Source organism: Charadrius vociferus, unplaced genomic scaffold (genome assembly GCF_000708025.1).
Source record: "Charadrius vociferus isolate BGI_N301 unplaced genomic scaffold, ASM70802v2 scaffold822, whole genome shotgun sequence".
Classification (NCBI taxonomy): domain Eukaryota; kingdom Metazoa; phylum Chordata; class Aves; order Charadriiformes; family Charadriidae; genus Charadrius; species Charadrius vociferus.
This window is the reverse complement of record NW_009647481.1, coordinates 1,791,766-1,811,571: the sequence shown is the minus strand read 5'-3', so window position 1 is coordinate 1,811,571 and position 19,806 is coordinate 1,791,766. Positions and strand designations below refer to the sequence as shown.

General features: G+C 49.7%; 1 protein-coding gene across 1 annotated transcript in view; it reads left to right on the top strand.

The window, feature by feature from the left end:
• FGF18 (fibroblast growth factor 18) overlaps positions 1-19,806 on the top strand; it is a 71,359-nt gene that overhangs the window by 47,881 nt on the left and 3,672 nt on the right. The window contains exon 4 of the mRNA XM_009880728.1: positions 5,476-5,582. Coding sequence (XP_009879030.1) covers positions 5,476-5,582 — 107 coding nt within the window. The remainder of the gene's footprint in view (positions 1-5,475; positions 5,583-19,806) is intronic.

Sequence of the window (19,806 nt, the reverse complement as noted above, 5' to 3'; positions counted from 1 at the left end):
GAGTGAAAGCGATGATGTTTAACTGAGGTTTAAAAGAAAACCTCATTTAGAGAGATGGCATTTGTAAAAACCTGGGTAAAAACCTGTGCGGTCCCCCGGCTCTGATACTGGGTATTTCCCTTGCTCATGCAAAGTGATGGCTTAAAAAAGAAAACCACCCAGAGCCTGGACCTTGGAGCTGCTCTTCCTCCACCTCCCCACGACCATCCCTTTTAATAACTTGACATACATATCCTACGCTCGCTCAGGACAGACTCGATGAGCTAATTGCAGCGGTATGTGGGTCAGAGCTCTGCCCTCCTGAGCGCCGGCCTTATTGATTTCGGTAGTTACTCCTGATATGCACCTGAATAACTGAGAAGGGAATTGGGTTGGGTGGATTGTAACTGCTTAAAATGGTACGGTTTGGAGGAATATACAAGTGTGCAAACAAAACTTGAGGACACAGCCCAGATTCCCTCACTTGTTCATAGCCCGTGGGCTTTATTAGACCCTTCAGACTTTACCTAATTTTGGCGTTGTTCCCTTGTCATTACATCACGGATGTGAAGTGGAGACGGGGTCATTCTCTCCTATGTTGTGGTCATGTAAAGGATTCACGTGGTTTTGGTAGAGGGAGGGCTGCGTTTGAACAGGTTCCAACTATTTTAAGCACCCTTGGCCATGCCGGGGTTCCCACCAGAAGATTTGGTCTGACCGAGAGAGTAAATTTTACTCTCCTGTCAGATGCGATATATGCTGTCAACTTTGGAAGTGGACTTTGTCTTGGTTCACAGCATCAGAATTACTCAACTGGAAAGCCGCTCTCTGTCACAAATGCTGCTGCGGTCCTGCGATCTGTACTTCTTTCTTCTTCATTAACTGGAAACGGTTTAAAGTGCTGAGAACGGTTTCCCTGAATTTGTAATTGCATCAGGAAAAAAGCAACAAAATCTGGGTCCCCTTGGAGAGCCTTTTCCCCAGGAAATCTGTTTTGGCCGGCCTGCTTCAAGATGCTGGTGGGCAGCAGCTGGAGTTTCTTTTTCTCCGCTTCTCCTTTTGCAGGATTTATACCAATAAATAAATAAATAAAAATTAAAAAAATAAAGCAATGGTGGATAGACGGTATCCAGTCCTTTTGCACCTTCTTTGTGTTTTCCCCTTTATCTCTTCGTTTATCTGAAGCTGGCTGGCGCGTAGGCTTTTGTGATAGGTACATGTAAACCTCACACTTCTCAGGTGCCCTCTTTCTCCTTTCTTTCCCTGTGCTTTTCTGGCTCCCGTCCTCCCACTCCCAGGAAATATTTGAAAGATAATTTGGCATATTTTCTGCCACCTTCACCTATCTCCCTGACTTCATGTTTTCTTAGCTGGAAGATAGCTTTTCAACATATATATGTAATCCTTTTCACCTAGACATGTGAGGAATTCCAATCTCCTCCAGTGGGAGTTTTCAGGAAGGTTTAGGTTAAATGGGCCAATAAGGCAAAAGCGTGTACCAGAAGATCTCACCCTTTAAAGACATCTTTTCTCTTTAGCCCTTTTTTTTTCTTTTTTCCCCCTGGAAAATCTATCAGAATATCTAGCTGTCAAAGAATTTAAACAATAATACCTGATCTGAAGGCTGGAGTGCAGGGCTTTTGAAAATAAAGATCATAATCTCTCTACGGTGTATCCAGCGACAAATGGAGCTGGAAGTCAGGTGTCCTGAGCAGCAGACTGCTGTGGGGACGCTGCTCCAGCTTGGTGGGACTTATTTTACCTGAGCTCTCAGTGAAAATTCCCTTGGATTTTCCCTGGAGTTTTCATTGTGGCTGTAGCATCTTTTTCCAAGGGCATGTAGGGATAGGACGAGGGGGAGATTTAGATTAAAAATTAGGAAGGAATTTTTCCCTGTGCGGGTGGTGATCCCCTGGCGCAGGTTGCCCTGAGAAGCTGTGGCTGCCCCATCCCTGGAGGTGTTCAAGGCCAGGTTGGACGGAGCTTGGAGCAACCTGGGCTGGGGGGAGGTGTCCCTCCCAGGGCAAGGGGTGGGGACTGGGTGATCTTCAAGGTCCCTTCCAACCCAAACCATTCTATGATCATAGAGACAAATGAGAGAGCAAGCCAAGCTCTGCTTGGTGGTGACCGAGCTCTTCTCCTGCTGCGAGTGAGTGGGGTGGGAGACCTCAGCAGCTCCTTTCTGCTGGGTCAACCTCCATCCCCCAGAAACTCTTGTTGCAGCATTCAGGACTAGGATTTATCCCAGCTGAATTTTGGCTGACTCGGTGTGTTGTCCAAGGTCCCTGTCTTGGCTCCTGAGAGAATTTTGGGAGATGCCTGTTGTAAAAAGGAGAATCAGCCCTAAGGGCAACCCAACCCTAAAGCCACACATATATCTCTTTTGTAGGAAAAGAGATCAAGGATCCCTAGAAATAAGAACGTGTTTCCAGCATCTTATCCCTAGAAATAAGAACGTATTTCCAGCACCTTAAGACTCAGATTTTTCAGAAGTGGGTGCTTAGGGGTGGCCTTAGCCTGTCCTTGGGCAGCTGGGATCACCGTGGGGAGCAGCCAGCCTCTGCTGACCCTCCTCTGCTCCCCTCTGCTCAGCATTGGGTGCAGAATGATCCCTGGGGCTCGCCAGCCTCCGTGGGGCGCCGGGGCATGTGTGCTGGTGTCTTTGCTGGTGCGGGTGTCGCAGTGGGTGCTTGCCCATCTGCTGCTGCTGGGTCTGTGCTGTGGCACAAGCCTGGGAGGGATCTCAGCGCCGGTGTAACCTTCGCAGCCCGCAGGAAAGGTGACTTCCATTTAGTTCTAAATTATGACATTATTTTATGAGATCTTTAAACTTTATTTAAATTTTTTATTTAAAAAGGGGGAGGAAGGTATCATATTTTAATTAGTAGCGGTGTCAAAGGAGACCTAGATTAATTATTTGAAATCACTCCATCCAGATGGTTTTAATTTTCACAGCAGGGAACCGGCATCTTTTTAAGGTGATATTTTTCAAATTAAAATCAGCTTGGATATTACTCATACTGGCTGCAGAGCGAGGGGGTGGGGAACGCGAGCTGGCGTGCCCCGTGTTTGTCCGTCTGAGCGCGGGCTGCCGGGGGGAACCTGTGTCAGAGGGGAGCGGGTTTGCCGGCAGCGGGGCAGGACCGCCGGCCGAGGCTCTCGCATTGGAGTGCTTTATCAACTCTAGCTCCTATTTTGGCTGGCCAAAAGCCCTGTCTGAGATTCAGCGTTATTCTCAGCAGCTTTAGTCGTGGGGCTGAGGCTGGAATGGCCGGGGAATGCCTTGCAGCTTAGATGGGAACTTGCCACATCCTGTTCTTCTTGCAAGCCCTCGCTTGACCCCTTCGGTGGGTGCCCCCGGGTCCGTTTGCGTGCTTGGGTGGGTTCGACGCTGTAGATCTATGGGCGCCTCCTCGGCGCTCTGGCTGTTGGCTGAGGTTCTTGGGCCAATCTTTGGGACCTCTTGTTCTGGCTCTGTAACCTTCCCTCGTGTGCGGGCTGCTGCTCGCCCCGTCTGAGGCCGACCACTGCTCCTCTCCAATGCCCTTGCTCCTTGGAGGGGAAGACCTTTCCCAGTCACCTCTTTAAAGATAGTCCCACCTCTGGCTATTCCCTGGTTCATTAACGCTACGTTGCTTCTGAGCAGCTTCCCTGAACTTGTTGAAGCAGTGGACATTCTCCAAATTACGCACCATGTTGCTCATCTTCCTCTTGAAGACCCATCTTTGACCCTGTGCTGTCCTCCCCCATCCTGGCTCTGCTCGTCTTCATATCCTGACTACGATGGGATATTTCTGGCTCGCGTGGCCCTTCCTCACTGACGTGTGCTTCCATACCACCTTGGGAGGTGCGGAGGGAAAGCGCAAGCTGCTCTCCACCGCAGATGCCCAAAAAAGTGGTGCGTTTCTGAAAGACCTCAATGAATATCCATATTTATGCATGATTTCGAGCAATATTCTGCCGTAATACAGGCAGCATCCCACTTGCTGTCAGAAAGAAGTTATTCTTTAAATATCCCCTGTGACAACAAGTTTAACAAATATATCTAAATAAATGTAAACAGGTAGTAACTGGAAAACCCTGAACTTGCATATGTGACTGAGCTGCAAAGGGAAAACTCTGTTTAGGGCCCTTGTGAGTTAAACATTTGTGATATTTGCACTGCTGCAGAAGCCAAAAGCTGACTTTACAAGTGGGAAAAATATTAATGTGTTTAAATGAAGCAAACTCCTATTTCTATCCCCATGGTAAATCCTTACAGCGAACATATTTGCTCTGAGAGGGTTTTAAAGTTTGAAATAGGAATGCCAAAAAGAATGTGACTTTCTGCAGCACAGATCAAACATTCTCCAGAGTTTGGCAAAAGCCGTGTTTCTCCGGTAAGGCTCGGGTCTTACAAGCGTGAGTATTTCCAGAGCAGGACCGTGGATTTGCACTTGCTGACACTTACACATTCTTGCATTGTGTTTTGACCATGTCTCCTTTCTCCCCCCTCCGTATCGGAGATGGATCTGAACCAAAATGTCCAGCCTTGCCCGTTCCTGCCTCCCCAGGGAAATTCCTGGAATCCGAACCTCGAGCATGACTGGAATTTGTGTTTAGATCAGAGATGGAAAAAAAAAAACCCACGCTGAATTTGGATGTGTCTATGTTTTCAAGATGATGATGGCATGCTACACATCTGGGTGGCAGCTTGGCCACTTCTGCAGATACAACTGTGCTGGGGCAGGTGGTTTATGAAGATGCAGCATGTCCTCGACCATGGCTCCTGGCAGCGCTGTGAACCACTCCTGGCCTCAATAAACATGCGAGGCACAATGAGATTGGCCATATTTCGCCCAGCTAGAGCAGGAGTCGCAGACCTGGTCCGCCAGAAAGCAATCAGCCACCTCCTGGGAACATAGCTAGACTCACAGAGGACATCTGCAGGGTGGGCGTTCATCAGAGAGAACGAGCAGTCCTGAATTTCTCCCCTGCTAGTTGTTGCGGTGATCTTCAGGAGATCACTGTGATGTTTTGCACCACGAGCATGTGGCCGAACCACTTCTGTGAAGTGTTTGAGGGCTGCTGGCTGCGGGGAAAGGATTTTCGATCTTGTCGTGCTAATCTTTTATTTTCATGAGAAGAAAAATCCATGTTCCTACCCTTTGAGAACCCACCTGCAGCGTGAAGGGACAGCGTCTAGGGGATGGGGGGTGGAGTTGGTGTGGACTGATGGAGCACACACACACACGTTTGGGTGTGTTTTGTGATAAACTGGCACTAAATCTGGAGCATCTGCATAGAAGGATGTGTCAGACCTGCACTTGTGACCGAGCCTGGAGCTCAGCCCCTGGGTGGTTCCTTGGGTCGTTCCCTCGCAGAGCATCCCAGCCTGGTGTGGGTCAGGTAGAGGTGATGGGACAAGGCGCTGATGAGCTTTGCACGCTCTGATTTAATGGGACCACACTGGTAACCGCTTTTTTTTTTTTTTTTTTCTTCTTCTTCCTTTACAAGCCCAGCTTCTAGTGGAAACAGACACTTTTGGCAGTCAAGTCCGGATCAAAGGGAAGGAGACAGACTTCTACCTTTGCATGAACAGGAAAGGCAAGCTAGTGGGGAAGGTAAGTGTTTCCCATTAATTCATTTGTAACATGAGTGTTACCTTTAGCAGCCTCCGCGAGGCTGTAATGATGTGTCCGAGCTTGGCCTGTCAGCCTCAAATGAAAAGCAGGACGGAGGGGACGTGGGGTTGCCAAGCCCTCCGTAAAACTGAGCTCTGGCGTCTGCCGGTGATGCTTCGGATGCGGATGGGTTTGCGTTGAGTTGACGTGAGATGCCATCTCGGCATCCCGGTGCCACCTCCGCGATAACTTCCTTACCCGATCTCTCTTTGGGGGGAAATTCCAGATAAAAGGGGCAAGCGGAGCAGCGTGCCGGGGAGGGAGGCAACGTAAGGCTGCTTTGGGTGGTGAGCCAGGGGATGGGGTAGCAGAGCTCGTACTGGAATCCGAACGTCGTACTGGGGCTGGGCCTCACGGTTCTAGCGTTACAGCCATCTTTTATTACTTTGGATCCCCGCACAATGGAAGCATGTAACAAATTACTGCGTGCTCACCCGTCTAGCTTAACTTCTTTGCTGAAGTCATATTTTTTTTATGTATTAACTTGTTTTTGTAACTTAGGTGGTTCTTCTGTATCATTGGCGAACCTAGAAGCTTGCTAACCAGGCGGGAGCTCGCTCAAAGCTAAAATATCACCAAAAAAATTAATGTAAAATAAAATATCTCAGCCCTCGAAGGCCCCCTCCTCCGCTGCCCACGCTTTGCGCCGCCAGGAATTGAAATCTGGCATCTCTGTGGCTGTGAAAAAGGGGAAGCTGAGTTTTCTTTTGAGTTGATGCAGTGAAAGCCACGCTCCCAACCAGAAACCAGAAACCCAATTGCTCTGGCGAAACATTACTTAGTTTTGTGGTCCCGAGAGTGACACTTGCGGGACCAGTGCCATCCCTGGAGGGTCCCTCCTGCCCCTTTTGTTTTCCTTGCGACACACACACACGTGGGAATCAGTGCTGCGGGAGGACCGGACCAAAGCAGCGGTTCTCTCCGCTTCCTGCGCTTCTGCGGTGCAATTACTGCTCTGCATGGGGCACCCTTGTTTGATCTCAGACAAGGAAATTTGTTTTTTTTTAACTGGACTTGGGCCTCTCAGGGTACACATGGATGATTTTGAATATTGCACTGAACACACCTGGCCCTTGGATTTGTGGGGTTTTTTTGTTTTGTTTTTTTCCTTAATTTTCTGTCCTTTAAATGTGATAATAACATTTTTCCCTGCAATGTTATAAGGATAATTTTGTTAATGCTTATGAGGTGCTGATACCAGAGTAATGGAGACCTTAGAAGCATCCACGTTAGATGGGGTGAAAAGAGCATGAAATCTTACCTTTTTCTTTAACAGACCTTACCCAGGGTGGATATGTGGCGGCACACAGTGTGACCCACATCCGTTCCTGATCTGTGCTGACTGTCCAGGAGCATCCTGGCAAAGTCAGAGGCTGTTTTTCAAAACGTATAGTATATTTTGGCATGATTCATCCTTCAATTTGGCCCATCAGGCACCAAAGCAGGACAGTTCTTTAGCTTGTTACCTTTCATACAGCGTACAGCTTTTGTGTTTGTTTGGGTTTTTTTCTTGATGTGCTTTTCATAACAAGTTGGCAAATGGTTTGTTATTAAAAATAAATAAATAAATAAACCTATTCTTGTAAATATGAGCCTTCCCACCCCAGACTGCTGACAAGTTCATAAACCAGCCGACCTGAGCAGGAGGGGGTACGGAGAGTGGCGTTTGGAAGGAAAATGTTCCAGATGCATTGCCCATATTAACAGCTTCTCATGAGGAAAAAAAAAAAAAAAAAAGAAAATAATAGCATGTCTTCTTGATACCAAAGAGTGTGGTTTTAATTAGTATCATAGTTTCAGCTCTTTTTGTGGCAAGAGTTTGAGGGAATGCTTTTTAGCCCGAATGCTCTAAACAGCTAGTAAACCCCAAGGAAAACATTAGATAAAAGTTACGCCTGGGCTTATACAAATATTTAAGTTCAGTCTGGGGGTGGAGGGGAATGAAACCCATAAACTGATTGTTTCACGGTCGCCCCGGTATGTTCGTTTGGCAAGAGAGGAGCCGTGGGACCAACCCGGGTCTTTTTCTCTGCTCGTTTCCTATTGCCTTACACTGCATAATCCCTGACAATACCGGCATATGCCATCTGGCTTTGTTCTCCGCCTCAGTCAGCAGTTTTGGATGCCCCCCAGTTGAAAACCTGCTTTGAATTTAGTCCTTTTTGTTTCCCATAATCACCTACAAAGGGTATTACGGACCGGAGCAGGTTGTTGTTCTTCTCAGCTGGAACTGGTGACGCGTGCTCGTGTCCCACCTTGGGGCCGCTTGAGTTGGAGGCCAACGGAATAATCCATGGGGCTGAGAGGAGCGGCCTGATGGAGAAGGCCATCTGATGGAGCTTTCTCAGGAGCCCCAGACCTTGCCTTCGCTCCCTCGCCTGGTTGTTACCGCAGGTGTGTTCCCGGCCAATGTTGGCCAAAGGGCTTGGAGGTGTTTTGGGCAGGATTCTAACTTTATTGTCACAGCATGTGGCTGCTGAGGTCACCCACGCTCTACGTGCTGCTTATGGAAACTGGAGACAGGGCAGGTGGTGTACAGGGAGTCACTTTTTTGCTAAAGGTGACCGGCACTGGGGGGGAAACAAATTGGATTGTGTTTCTTTGTCGATTCTTGCTGTTAGGTTGAAGAATGTACGAAAAAGATTTCATTTTATCTTTTTCCTTCTGACCATATTTTTTTTTGCCTGGGGGATTTTGATACCCCTCTGTATACACATGTAGAAATGGTAGGTCCTGAGTTTTCTGATTTTGCTGAATTTTTCGATGGACCACTGAACTTTACGGTGGAGTTATATTACAAGGAGAGAGATTAAAATATGAAAACTGAGAACAGGAATACTAGATGCTTTTGTTAAAAACTTCTTTTCGTCTTTTTAAAAAATAATTCTTACCATTTATCTCAAGCTTCCTACAAACACGGGGCAGAGGGAGACTCTGAAAGGTTCAGCTCTTCTTCCAAGGAGAAGCGCAATGTGACTTGCCCACTTGTGACAAGGCACAGTGTGACGAGGTCACCTAGAACGCAAGAACTCTGACCATTTGCAATAATTTGATGTTAGGGAAGAAGAGGAGCTAGTGGTCTCTTTGGAGGAGCTCTGAGTTTCTGACTGGTTCTCCTGGTGAGTGGTCCTGTGGTTTTTCTCTCTGCCTCAGCATCTCTTATCTTGTGCCTTGAGATAAGCACGTCACTATAGTGGGGATTTCATGTTTGTAAAAAGGCTGTCAAAGATACATCTTTTAAGTCTCCAGAGCAAAGAATAGCAGCCCGGGGTGTGAGCAGGTGGCTGTTAATTAGCTTGGCCACCTCTAACTGCTCTGGCTGCGCCTGTCCTTACAGCAAATTTGTGCTATCTAGACTTGCGGGACGCTGTGGAGATTTCCTTTCCGTGCCCCGTTCCAGTCCCTTCGCCAGGAGAGCGTTTGCAAGAGGTCACTGATCTCTGTGAAGCTTAGACGGGATCTGTCAGCACCATTACAAGCTGCCCGAAGCCCTGCCCCTTCCTTCAGGCATGGCTGGGGCTAGTGGCTGCTACATGGACATCAGAGCATCTCCTGCTCCCCAGGTGCTGATGCCAGGGAATTTCCCGTGGTTCTCCACCAGCCGCCTGTGGGAACACACGGTCTGGTCGGCACTGGTGCTCAGGTCACGGCAGGTATCCATAAGGGAAGCGTTTTGCACTCCCAGCTATAAAAGGTGAGGAGAGAGCAGGCCTGTTTTTGTGCACTGCCCGAGGGCAGAGGAGAATGGATCTTGGCTTCCCGCAAAGCTGCCAAGTGGGAGGAGGTGCTGCTTGTTGCAGACCATAGCGAGGGAGACATTATTTTTCAGGGCAAGATATAGAATCCGGCAAGGTAAATAACGACTGGAAGGAATCCAGAAGATTTGAGAAGAATGGGGAAAGAGCCAAGTACGTCTTCGATTTGATCCAGAAAGTTCTTCAGAAGGTGCTCCAAGCAATCCCACTAATGTTCTTTCATGGCATTAGGTGGATTACGTCTTTTCCAGACCCAGCAGCAGTATTGTTCACTGTTGGTTCTCTCTGTTCTCTGTTGGTTTCATTTTGAGAACAGCTCCATCTCGCAGTGCGTGAAGTCACTCCTTGAGCTCTTCCAGGAAGGAGAAGCGGGTGGTGGGCGCTGAAGCCGTCTCCTCAGGGTGGGATGGGACTTGCAGTGCAGGTGGAGTCGGAACAGCGTAGTGACTGTCAGTTGTGTGCTGTGCTCCCGTGGGATGCTGCCATAATGCGGCTGTAATCTTGACACTGTGAGCCTGCAGGGAACTCCCGCCCCACTGTATGTGAGGGTGAGTCCTTCTTCTGAGGTAGGATGTGGCTATGGAGAAAACTCCAGAAATGGGGGCAGAGTTAGAAAAGCGATAGACAGAATGGGGTCTATCACAGGTCTCATCTCTGCCAGCTCTACAGAGAGTGACAGCAGTGAAATTTTATCCCAAGAAGTCCCTGCTCGTTACATCAGTTCAGCCCCTTCTATGGACTCAAGCCTGAGAGCATGTGTTACTATAAACTGGGTGACGTCCCACTAAATCCACATGCTGACTTGCACTGTCTCTCTTTGGGTATGCTTTCAAAAATCCTCAGTGAGCTGGTGTACACACACTCTCAGAAAATACTGTGACTTATATGCGTTATTTTTGACAAAGCATTTTAATGAGTTTGGTTCTATTTCTCCTTTCTCTATGCTTAATGTGAACAGTGGGGAAAAGCTGTCGACTGAAGGGTAGGAACCCCTTGGCCCTTTGGGGTGGCTGAGGTATTGCTTCAGCTCCGTGGCAGGTACCTCGGGTGCTTTCTGGGGACGGCTTTGCTGACACTGTGTCTGCAGCGCTGAAGCCCTCCCGGCGCTCACAAAGCACGGACAGGCGGTGCCGAGATTGTGCCCTCCAGCACGGTCCAGGTCCAGAAGAAAAGCTCTGCCAGCCAAAGCATGGCTGTGCTATGGGCACGTCATCTGCGCCTGGGGCTGGAGGTGGCGTGACTCTGCTGGCCACCACCACCTCTCACCAGCACCGCTGTGCTGATACCACTTACGGCACGGACCTGCCACTGAGACGTAAGATTTTTTTCTGGTGTGATAACTGCTTTCCAAGCCAATATATTTCTTAATGTTACCAGAAAGTTGCTAATACCATATGGCAAGGCTCTCTCTGTATTTTTGCAGGACAACAAACAAATTGTTGCTGGATGCCAGACTGCTCTGGCAGAGCTCTATCACTGATGCCTGCCAGCAGTAGCCTTTAGGGGATAGTAATAATTTGGGGTTGTTTACATTGCAGCTTTAAAATAGGGGTTTTCTTGAAGCATGTGTGTGTTTAGTCAGGAAAGTTGGCTAAAAAAACTCTGACAGCATCAAAGAGTGAAGGCGCTCGCTAAGGCCCATGCATGTGGTCTTGGCCCTTTATAATACCTCTGGCCTTAAAGAAGAGGTGTGTTGTGTTATGGAAGCTCCAGGTGGTTCAGTGGGAGCCACCTCTTTTAGGACAAGGGGACTTGCCTGGATAGGAGACACCAGGTGGGTTCTCCAAAGCCTTATCGGTGTATCTGGACCAGCTTTGTCATCAGTTGACTTTGGTCAAGGCTGAGGTTGAGCTTTCTTGAAAAGCTACCTTTGAAACGCCGGTGGTGGGAAACCAGGGCCTTGCCGTAAAGCCAGCTGTGTTAGCCTGGAACAAGGAGACTCAGGGATGAGCTCCAAGCCGCATGCCCTTCACGTGCCCAAGACCCCCATGGCGTTTGTTACTGCCCGGTGCCTGCCTGCACCAGGGTCTGTCTCACCAGCCAAAAGTGCTGCAGAGATGTCGGGGGGCGGCAAGGGCAGAGGGGCACTCGGAGGTTTGCAGTTTGAAACTGTGATGCAGTAGGCGAGGTGTATTGCACTCCTCAGCTTGTATGTTTAAAACCACGCCGAACTGCATCTTGCATTTGGGGCAGAACTGAGTTTCACGGGGTTTTGATGCATATCCAGAATTTGTGCCGGAGTTGCACGGTATTTGGGTTGCTTGAAAAGGGCTCGTAAAAACCTAACAGTTTCTGGGGCTGAATGCTGAATTTGCAACAAAGACACGACCGGAATTAGTGGGGTGTCGGGTTTAATAGCGTGCGTTTTGCAGATCTCTCTGTGACGTGTTCAGCCATAAACTGTTCTGCCTTGGCATCTCACGTCAAAGCAGAACTTGACATGGCTTTTGCTGGATCCCGCTCAGATCTCATTTTGGACTGTAGTCTGGTTCTTCGTATAGGGTGGGATCGGTCCTTTCTCAAAGTGAACTGTTCCCAGGCTTTTGCTCCCCTGTGAGTTTGTTTTAGTGTAAGTCATCTAAATAAACGCCTTGAGGGGAAGCTGGAGCCAAGCAACCTTGGACCCTGTCGAACGGGGACCTGATCCGAAACCAGCCTCAAGTGTCCAGAAGTCCCGAATCAGGGCCTGCAGGATTGCAAAGGTCTTAAAAGGAATGAGATGACAAAACCAGTTTCCTTTCAGATGAGCCATTAGAATCTTCTGCATTCACCTAATCAGGCTTTTTCCTGCAACTGGTGTAAAAAATTTGAGTTATTGTTCTGAAAACATAGAAGCTGAGATCCTAGTGAAATTAAAAGCAGAAGCCAAAATCGGCAGTCACCCTTCTCCATTCTCAGCCCCCAAATATGAGGCTTTTGGTAGCACTGCCACCTTTCACAGCTGCTCCTTTCCCATAGCTGGGCTGCCTGAAGCATCGCATTCAAGGGTTTGTGGGTGCTGGTGGAATTTGTATCGCCTGGGTCATTTGTTGGAGTTTCAGGTCTTTACAGTGCTGGAAATGTGTCAGAAGAATTCCCCAAGGAGGGGTTGCTGGATGTTATGGTAGGGATGTCTCACGCAGTCTCAGGGTGTGTGGACACAATAATTTGTCATGTCTGGAAGAGAGGAGATTTAGATTAGATATCAGGAAGAAGTTCTTCCCTGTGCGGGCGGTGAGCCCCTGGGGCAGGTTGCCCCGAAAAGCTGTGGCTGCCCCATCCCTGGAGGTGTTCAAGGCCAGGTTTGACGGTGCTGGGAGCAGCCTGTGCTGGTGGGAGGTGGCCCGGCCCAGGGCAGGGGGGTTGGAACAAGATGATCTTCCAGGTGCCTTCCAACCTAAACCAGTCTGTGATTCTATGTCACTTCTTGGTGGGTGTAATGTGGTAAGAGCTGGCCAGACCCCATTGTGCACCTTCCTGCGGGGGCTGCGGTGGCTCTGCCCTCCCTTGCGAAACCGTAGGCAGCAGAGGGATGGTGTGCTGCAGCCCAAGGTGGGTCCGGTTCTGTTGGGTTTGCACACCTGGCGAGCAGGAGCCCCGCTGGCACAGCTCCTGTCCTTGAGCAGAGGCAGCCGTCGGACACCGAGTGTTGCATGGCTTTTCCAGCAGTCCTCGCTCTGGATGGCACAACCGTGTAATGAGCCCCAAGAAGCCCTTTATGGTTGAGCCCAGTCAAACTGCTTTCCAGTGTTTATTGCACTGAGGCTGCCCTGGCACAAAAGTGGACAGGCTGTGATGCTGCGGTGGTTCCTTCAAAGCGGTAGGAGTTTGTGCGAGCTCGCTGGACCTTGGCAGTGTTAATATTTGCTATGAGCAATGGGCCTTGTCCTGGTCCTGTACTTGTGAGCGTTTGTTTGCGGCAGTGTTTCGCACAGGAGTTTCTCTGGAGGAGGGGAGGAGAAGGGAAAATGCCGTGAATGCGGGTGATGAATTCTGCAGAAGAGGTTTAGATGTTTTCTGGTGGCGTGGGGTAGCAGGCGGCTGATCTGGGTGTTGCAGGGAGAGTAGCGGTCATTTTGGAGTTCCATGTGTTCAGAAGAGGGAGAGCAGTTTGGTGGCTGCTGGCAAACACTGGATGGCCTCAAGGCTTGGGAAGGGGAGACGGGAGAGTTTGCAGAGGGAGCGGGGACAGCTGGGGAACGCTGGCGGTGCTTCAGCTAACGTGTTGCGCAGGAGGTTGAGGAGATGGAAGAAACGTGCCTATATGGAGAGGACTCCTTTAGTTCACAAATGGTTAGAAACTGCACCAGTTTTTAACAGATCGTGGCCTCGGGGGAATGTGTGTGTAAGCTTGGATGCCACAGCCCTGAAGGCTGTCTGAGCCAGAAGACTGTGGTATTCACGGCACTGAATGGGGAGAGAGAGGCTTGTGCCACCACACAGGCCATTTACCAACGTCTCCCCTTTGCCGATCGGTTGTTAGTGCTGTGTGTACGCTTTACCTGCATGGTCCGGTGGATTTAGGTCATGGGTTTCATAAATGGAGCACGTCATTAAGCACATTTAAGCCCACACTGTGCTGCTGAGGTTGGATTCGTATTCAGCTGCTTTGCCAAGCAGAACATTGACAGTGTTTGTTGGCCATCGCCTAACATCTTATAATGGGAATATTTAAGGTCTATGCTAAGTCCTTCTGTGCTGCCATCAGTTCTTTCAGTCTTCTGAGCACCGCGGATGGATGCCGATCCCCTCAGGCTGAGCAAGGACAGGAGGTTGCGCTGTAGCCAAACTGTGGGTAGGGGAACTATGCGGGACATGAGCTGTGAATCCTGAGAGCAGGGCTTCCTCGGGTGGTAGCAGGAACATCGGAGATGGGACTGGTGCTTAATACATCATTTCTCAAGCCAGGCCAGGTGGTCACGAGGTCCTTGTAATCATGTTTTAGCCATACATGAACATCTCCAGTTAACTTTACATTCTCAGCACAGCCACAATGCTTTAAGTGTTTGCTCTAAAATAAAGCAAAAGGTTTTAAAAAATAGATGTCTTCATTATATTGGTTTTACGCTAGGGAGTCACGGTTGCTCAGCTGTGGATGCGAGCCTTGGACTTTATCTCTAGGCTGTGTCCGGTCACCAGAGAGCTGTGTAACTGGGGGGTTGGAACCTGATGATCTTCAAGGTCCCTTCCAACCTAAACCATTCTATGATTCTGTGCATTTCTTGAGATTCCTCTTTAGCAAATTTCAATTGGAAAGTCTTAAAAAGCACCAGTTCTCTCTCTCAAGTTGGAGTTTTGCAAAGTCAAGGTTCACAATGCAGACCAAGCTTTGACCTCCAAAGCTTTTTCTTATCCCGTGGCTGGAAACTGTATATTCCCTTCCAGGGGAAAAAAATGCCACCTTCTTGAAAGCTGCGTGCAATTTAATTAAATCCTTTCTGTGTTCAAGGAGCAAGTGTCACCATAAAGCTGCTAACGTCCTGTCCCCTGTGTTTCTTGGTGGCTGCAGCTGTGTATTGTGTTGGAATATTTCAGTTCCTTAAGGTTAAATGTTAATTAAAATTATTGAGAGGGGGTCCCTGAGCCCTGGGCATGCCTCAGCCTGTTTGGGTAGGGAGGGTGTGCTCTGTGTGTCTTGTGCTGACACTTGTATCTAGTTGAATTTAATGGCTTTCCTCAGAGCATCGTATCTCCCAAGTGCAATTTTTTGTTGGTCTAGAGCATCTCGAAGTTGAGGGTGGTGTTTCTTCTAGTTGTTAACTTTGCAAGGACACTTATGTATTTAACTTGCAGCAAGCAACAAAGCAACGCAGCCTTGTCTTCCTCAACGGGATGTAGTTGAGATGTTGCGATGCACGTTCAGGTGGGTCCTGCTCTTCAAGGACTATTTCTACTTGACTCTCAATTTGGTTTTGGAGATGAAGTGAGAATGGACGCTAATTTTGAAGCGGAGAATAAAACCTATGCTCCAACAGCAGCAAAAGATAGTCCATTTGATTACATTACAATACAATTAAGGTCAAAAAAAAAGTAGATCTTGCTTAAATATATTTTTCTTCTTGACATTTTCTTACATTGTCTTTTGGATGTTAGGTTTTCCTAAAGGAGGACCCTCTGCTGTACACAGAGGGAAGTTTGTCATTCACAGGCTGAAACAATTTTTGATGATCGTTTTTTATGGATGGCACTTGATTTGATTATGGATTTATCTTTTTTTCTTGGTAATATAATTTGACAGAAACAGAACTAATGCCATCCTGCAGACAATCAATGACCTTTCTTGATCCTAAATTCCACTGATTTAAACTTGCCCCAGGGAAGCTGGTGGCACTACCAGAATGTCAGCTGAGTAAGACTGCACTTGTTTGAAACGATAACTTAAAAAGTCAGTGCGTGTGTTTGTTTAATGTGTATAAACCTGGGTTTTACCAGACCTGCTATGGGGTCAGCAACTGTTGTAGTCCTCCATTCTTGCTCCGCTCATTGTCTAGACCTGAATGTTTTAAACAGTTTATTTTTTTAAAATTTCCCTATAGTGGCACAAGTCTCTATATAACGAATTTAAGCCTACATTAAATATGCTGCTGCTCGTAGTTGGCTTTTATAGGAAGTTCAGGACTAGCCTGTGAGTCTCAGTGGAGGCTGAAAACGACCGCTCTAAAAGGAAACGCAGCGAGCCCCGGCAGTGCGCTTAACCCACAGGCAGAGCTCTGTACGGACGGGCAGAAATGCCTTCCCAGCTCCTGGCGCCCAGAAGCATACGGGCAACGGGATCGGGTCGGTGCGGGTAATGGTAGATGCCTCAGATCTGCTCAGATGTCGTGTCTGAAACCTGCCTGTGGTTTCAGATCTCCTGAAGCTGTACCTTCCAATTGCAGGAAACCCGCGGTTTTGACTTAAACTAAATTTTCCTAAATTTTCTGTTGGTTTCGAAAATTTCATTTGAGAAGTGATTGACGTTTCCCATCATTAATAGTGAGTACACGTAGTTCTCCGAGACGCAGTTAGGAATTTCTATTAACCAAATGTACATCTTTACAGACGAAGCCGACCTAGTTTGCTCTAATTACAGATGTGTGCCATCCTGCAGTACTGTTGGCTATAAATGTGCCTGTGATGGAAGGAGCTGGGTAGGAGGCATGTCCTGGCGTGGCCTCAGCCTCGCTTGGTTCACCCCTACAAACACTCCTTTCGTCTCTCCATCCTCCCGTTCATCCTGTGACAAAATGCTCTTCCAGGGCAGTGCGAGGGTTACTGAACAGGTACTAGTGAGAAAGTGGAATTTCTCAACAAAAGGTAGAAGGAAAGACAATTTTAAACCCTTCTCTTCCTTCCCAGGCTCCTGCAGCTTGTGCTGTGTCTGGCACAAACAGGGACGGAGCTCTGCAAAGCCTGTGGGTCCCATCCCACACGTGCAAGACGGTGCCCTCAGGAGGTCTGGGGTGTACCCCCCGTGCCTGTGGGCAGGTGGGTGCAAACATGGGCAACGCTGCTTTGAAACTGGGCCTCTGAGTGGAGATGTACCCTCTGAGTGGCGATGTACCCTCTGAGTGGAGACATACCTTCTCTTCAGAGAATCTCCTCCGCGTGGGTTTTGTATTACTTCCCCTGCTTCGTGGATGCACTTAGATGTCCCGTATACATAATTAACCTCTCCGCTGCGCTGGCAGACGCTTTTATTGAACTGCCCATCACGACTCCTCTAAGTATTTTCCTGGGAGGATTGTGGAGGTTCAGAGGCCAGAGAGCTGGAGGAAACGCGCAGGAAGCTGAGTAACTCTTGGCAGTTATAGATGTGGCTCCCCTGATTTACAGCCCGGTCGAGGAGCAAGAATGCGCATTTGGGTCGAGAGGTGTCTCGTGTGGCTGAGGATGCCTTGCCATAAATCCAGGATGCTGAGCATCAGGATGCTTGTGATGGATCTGTCCTGGTAGTGCCGACGAAGTGCGGGAGGATGGGTGGGCGCAGCTGGAGCGCTCGGATGTGCCATGCTGTGGGGAGGGGGGGGGTAATGTTTCCCACCGGACTGCGGGATCTGTCAGCTGCCATACCCACCTCGTTGTCACACGTTCGGACCTGCCTTTAAGAGGTGTACGCGGGAAGTGGGAGAGGTGGCAGTGCTAAAAGCTGGCGATGTTAACGTAGCTCCTGCCTTTCCTTCTTCCACTCAGGGTTTTCCAAGCTGCTGGGCTCTGACTTCGAGCTGAGCTTGTGCAAAGCCACAGAGAAGCAATACGTGTCCCGAAAATCATGTGTCGTTAGGTACATGCTGTGGAAACAGCTCTGGGGCTTTATAGGGGGTATCAGTGACGCCGGGTGCACCGGCCCCTGGTCCTCAGCTGGGGATGCTCCAGGAGTGCTCACTGGGGCTGCTGACCCACGCGTCTCCCGAAAACCCAAGCCTTCCACGCTGCCACTGCTCCGAAGTTTAGGAAATACGGGGCAGGAGTTCTGCCGTATAATGCAGCCTGTGCATCCGACGGTGCTGGCGTTCGAGGGGAACGTTCAGCAAGCCTTTGGAATACCTGCAGAGCTCAGGGGGGGCACCTCGCGCCGGGGGGTGGCGTGAGATGTGGGTACCACTGCTCGGGAACCCCCTCGGGCTGTCTGCGGAGGGGAAGGGAGGGGTGCAGAAAGGGTCCATTTTCAGGTGTTTTCCTTGCCAAAAACCTAGCTGCGTGTACCTCTCGGAAGCCTTTTCCTTGAGCAGTGGCTTTCCCCGTGCCAGGATTTGGAGTAAGAGCGGGCAGAGGGAAGCAATCCCGCTTATACAGAGAGCTTGTGTCTCGGGGGGGCTGAATGTGCAGAGAGGTGATAATTAGACCGGAGACTCATCCCCATCTCACTGGAAAGGTTGAGTCTCGCTGTGCCTTGTGCCAAGCCGGCGTTCCCGGGTCGTCACAGAGGTGTTTGCTGTGGTTTGGTGTTTGTTATTATTTGCAGCCCATCACCAGCGTATTCGGTCGCTTTACCCAGAGACCGCTTAATTGCAGCCTCGTTTGAGGAGGGGGAGAAGCGTTTTAACAGAAGCTTAGCTAACAGCAGCTTAACACAGCATCACTCATAGGGCTTAATTTGTGCCCCCATCTTTGCAAACAGAGAAACCTTTCAGTCTCGGAGGCATCTCTCCCCACGCCGCGGTGTTACCCGAGCCGTTCGCGCGAGCTTATTGTTGCCGTAATAGCCGAGTGAAGTTTGGATTTGCTGGTGCCCACTGAGCCAGATTTGTGCGGCATAAATGAGAAAACCTGCCCTGGCCTCCCTTTCCCATAAAAAAGCTGCTCAGGTGGCTTAGTGTGGCCGGCTAATGGGGAGAAGGCGGAGGCGGCTGCTGCACCTGCTAATGCTTTGGCTCGGGCTGGTGGCACAGAGGCTGCCGCGAATTCCCCCTGAGCAGCAAGCTGTTAGCGGCGGTAACGCCGCGCTCGGAGGAGCGCTCCTGCTACGACAACAAAGAGCCCTTTGATCCTTTCCATTTGGAGAACTTGAAACGAGAGAGCCAAACTACAATAAGACCGAGTTGGGTCATAAAAAGGAGAGCAGGAGCACCAGAGCGCTCCGGAGTGTAATTGTAGAAGCAGCAAATGCTTTGGCACTTAATTCTGCTTTAGTGTCAGTTCAACATGTTTCACGTTTAATACTGGAGAGCCAAATGCTCTGCACAAACACTCCGGCGCTGCTCCGCTGTACGCCGCGGGCACTCGGAGAGCCCCTGGCTCCAGCGCAGCTCCTTTGGCCGTACCGTCGTACTGCGGTGTACAAACGGTCCTGTGCTCCAGACGTCCCTTGGGCAGCTGCTGCCACTCCAGCCCCGCTTGGCAAAGGGACTGGGAGGGCTGGGGTCCACCGCCTCGTCACCGGTCTGGGGCTGGTCCCCAGCTATGAGCTGCTGGAGATGCCCGGCCGGAGCCAGTGCTTGGCGCTGCCAGCGCGGCTGTGCTCCCCCTCGCCTCGGCGCGCAGCGGGGTGATGCCCCAGAGGGGTTCTGTGGAAGGTGGCGTTTAGATCAGGCGTTTTATAAGACGTTTCTCGGAAGCCTGGCTAACAGCTGCTGCATCTTCCCACAGCCATTGGGGAGGTGTTTAAACAACAACAAAAAAATGCTCTGAATTTTTTCTAGGCAAAGAAATGAGTTGTGAGTTGTCACCGCTGCGGTGGCACGGCCAGTCATCAGCTCCCAGGAGCAAAACCGGTGATTCGGGGGTGGCTCTTCAGAGATATGAGGAGGTACCGACTGGAAGAGAGCCCGTGCCTTTGGCAGGAGCAGCGCTGTGCCTGTGCCACAGCTCTCGCCCTGCCCTGATGAGGGACCTTGGCTGGAGGGGTTGCCCGTGGGATGATGGTGAGCAAAACACAGGAGCATCTCATCCCTCCAGCACGTGTGGGACACCCCGGGGCCACCAAGCCCTTGCGGCCGCCCAGCTCTGCG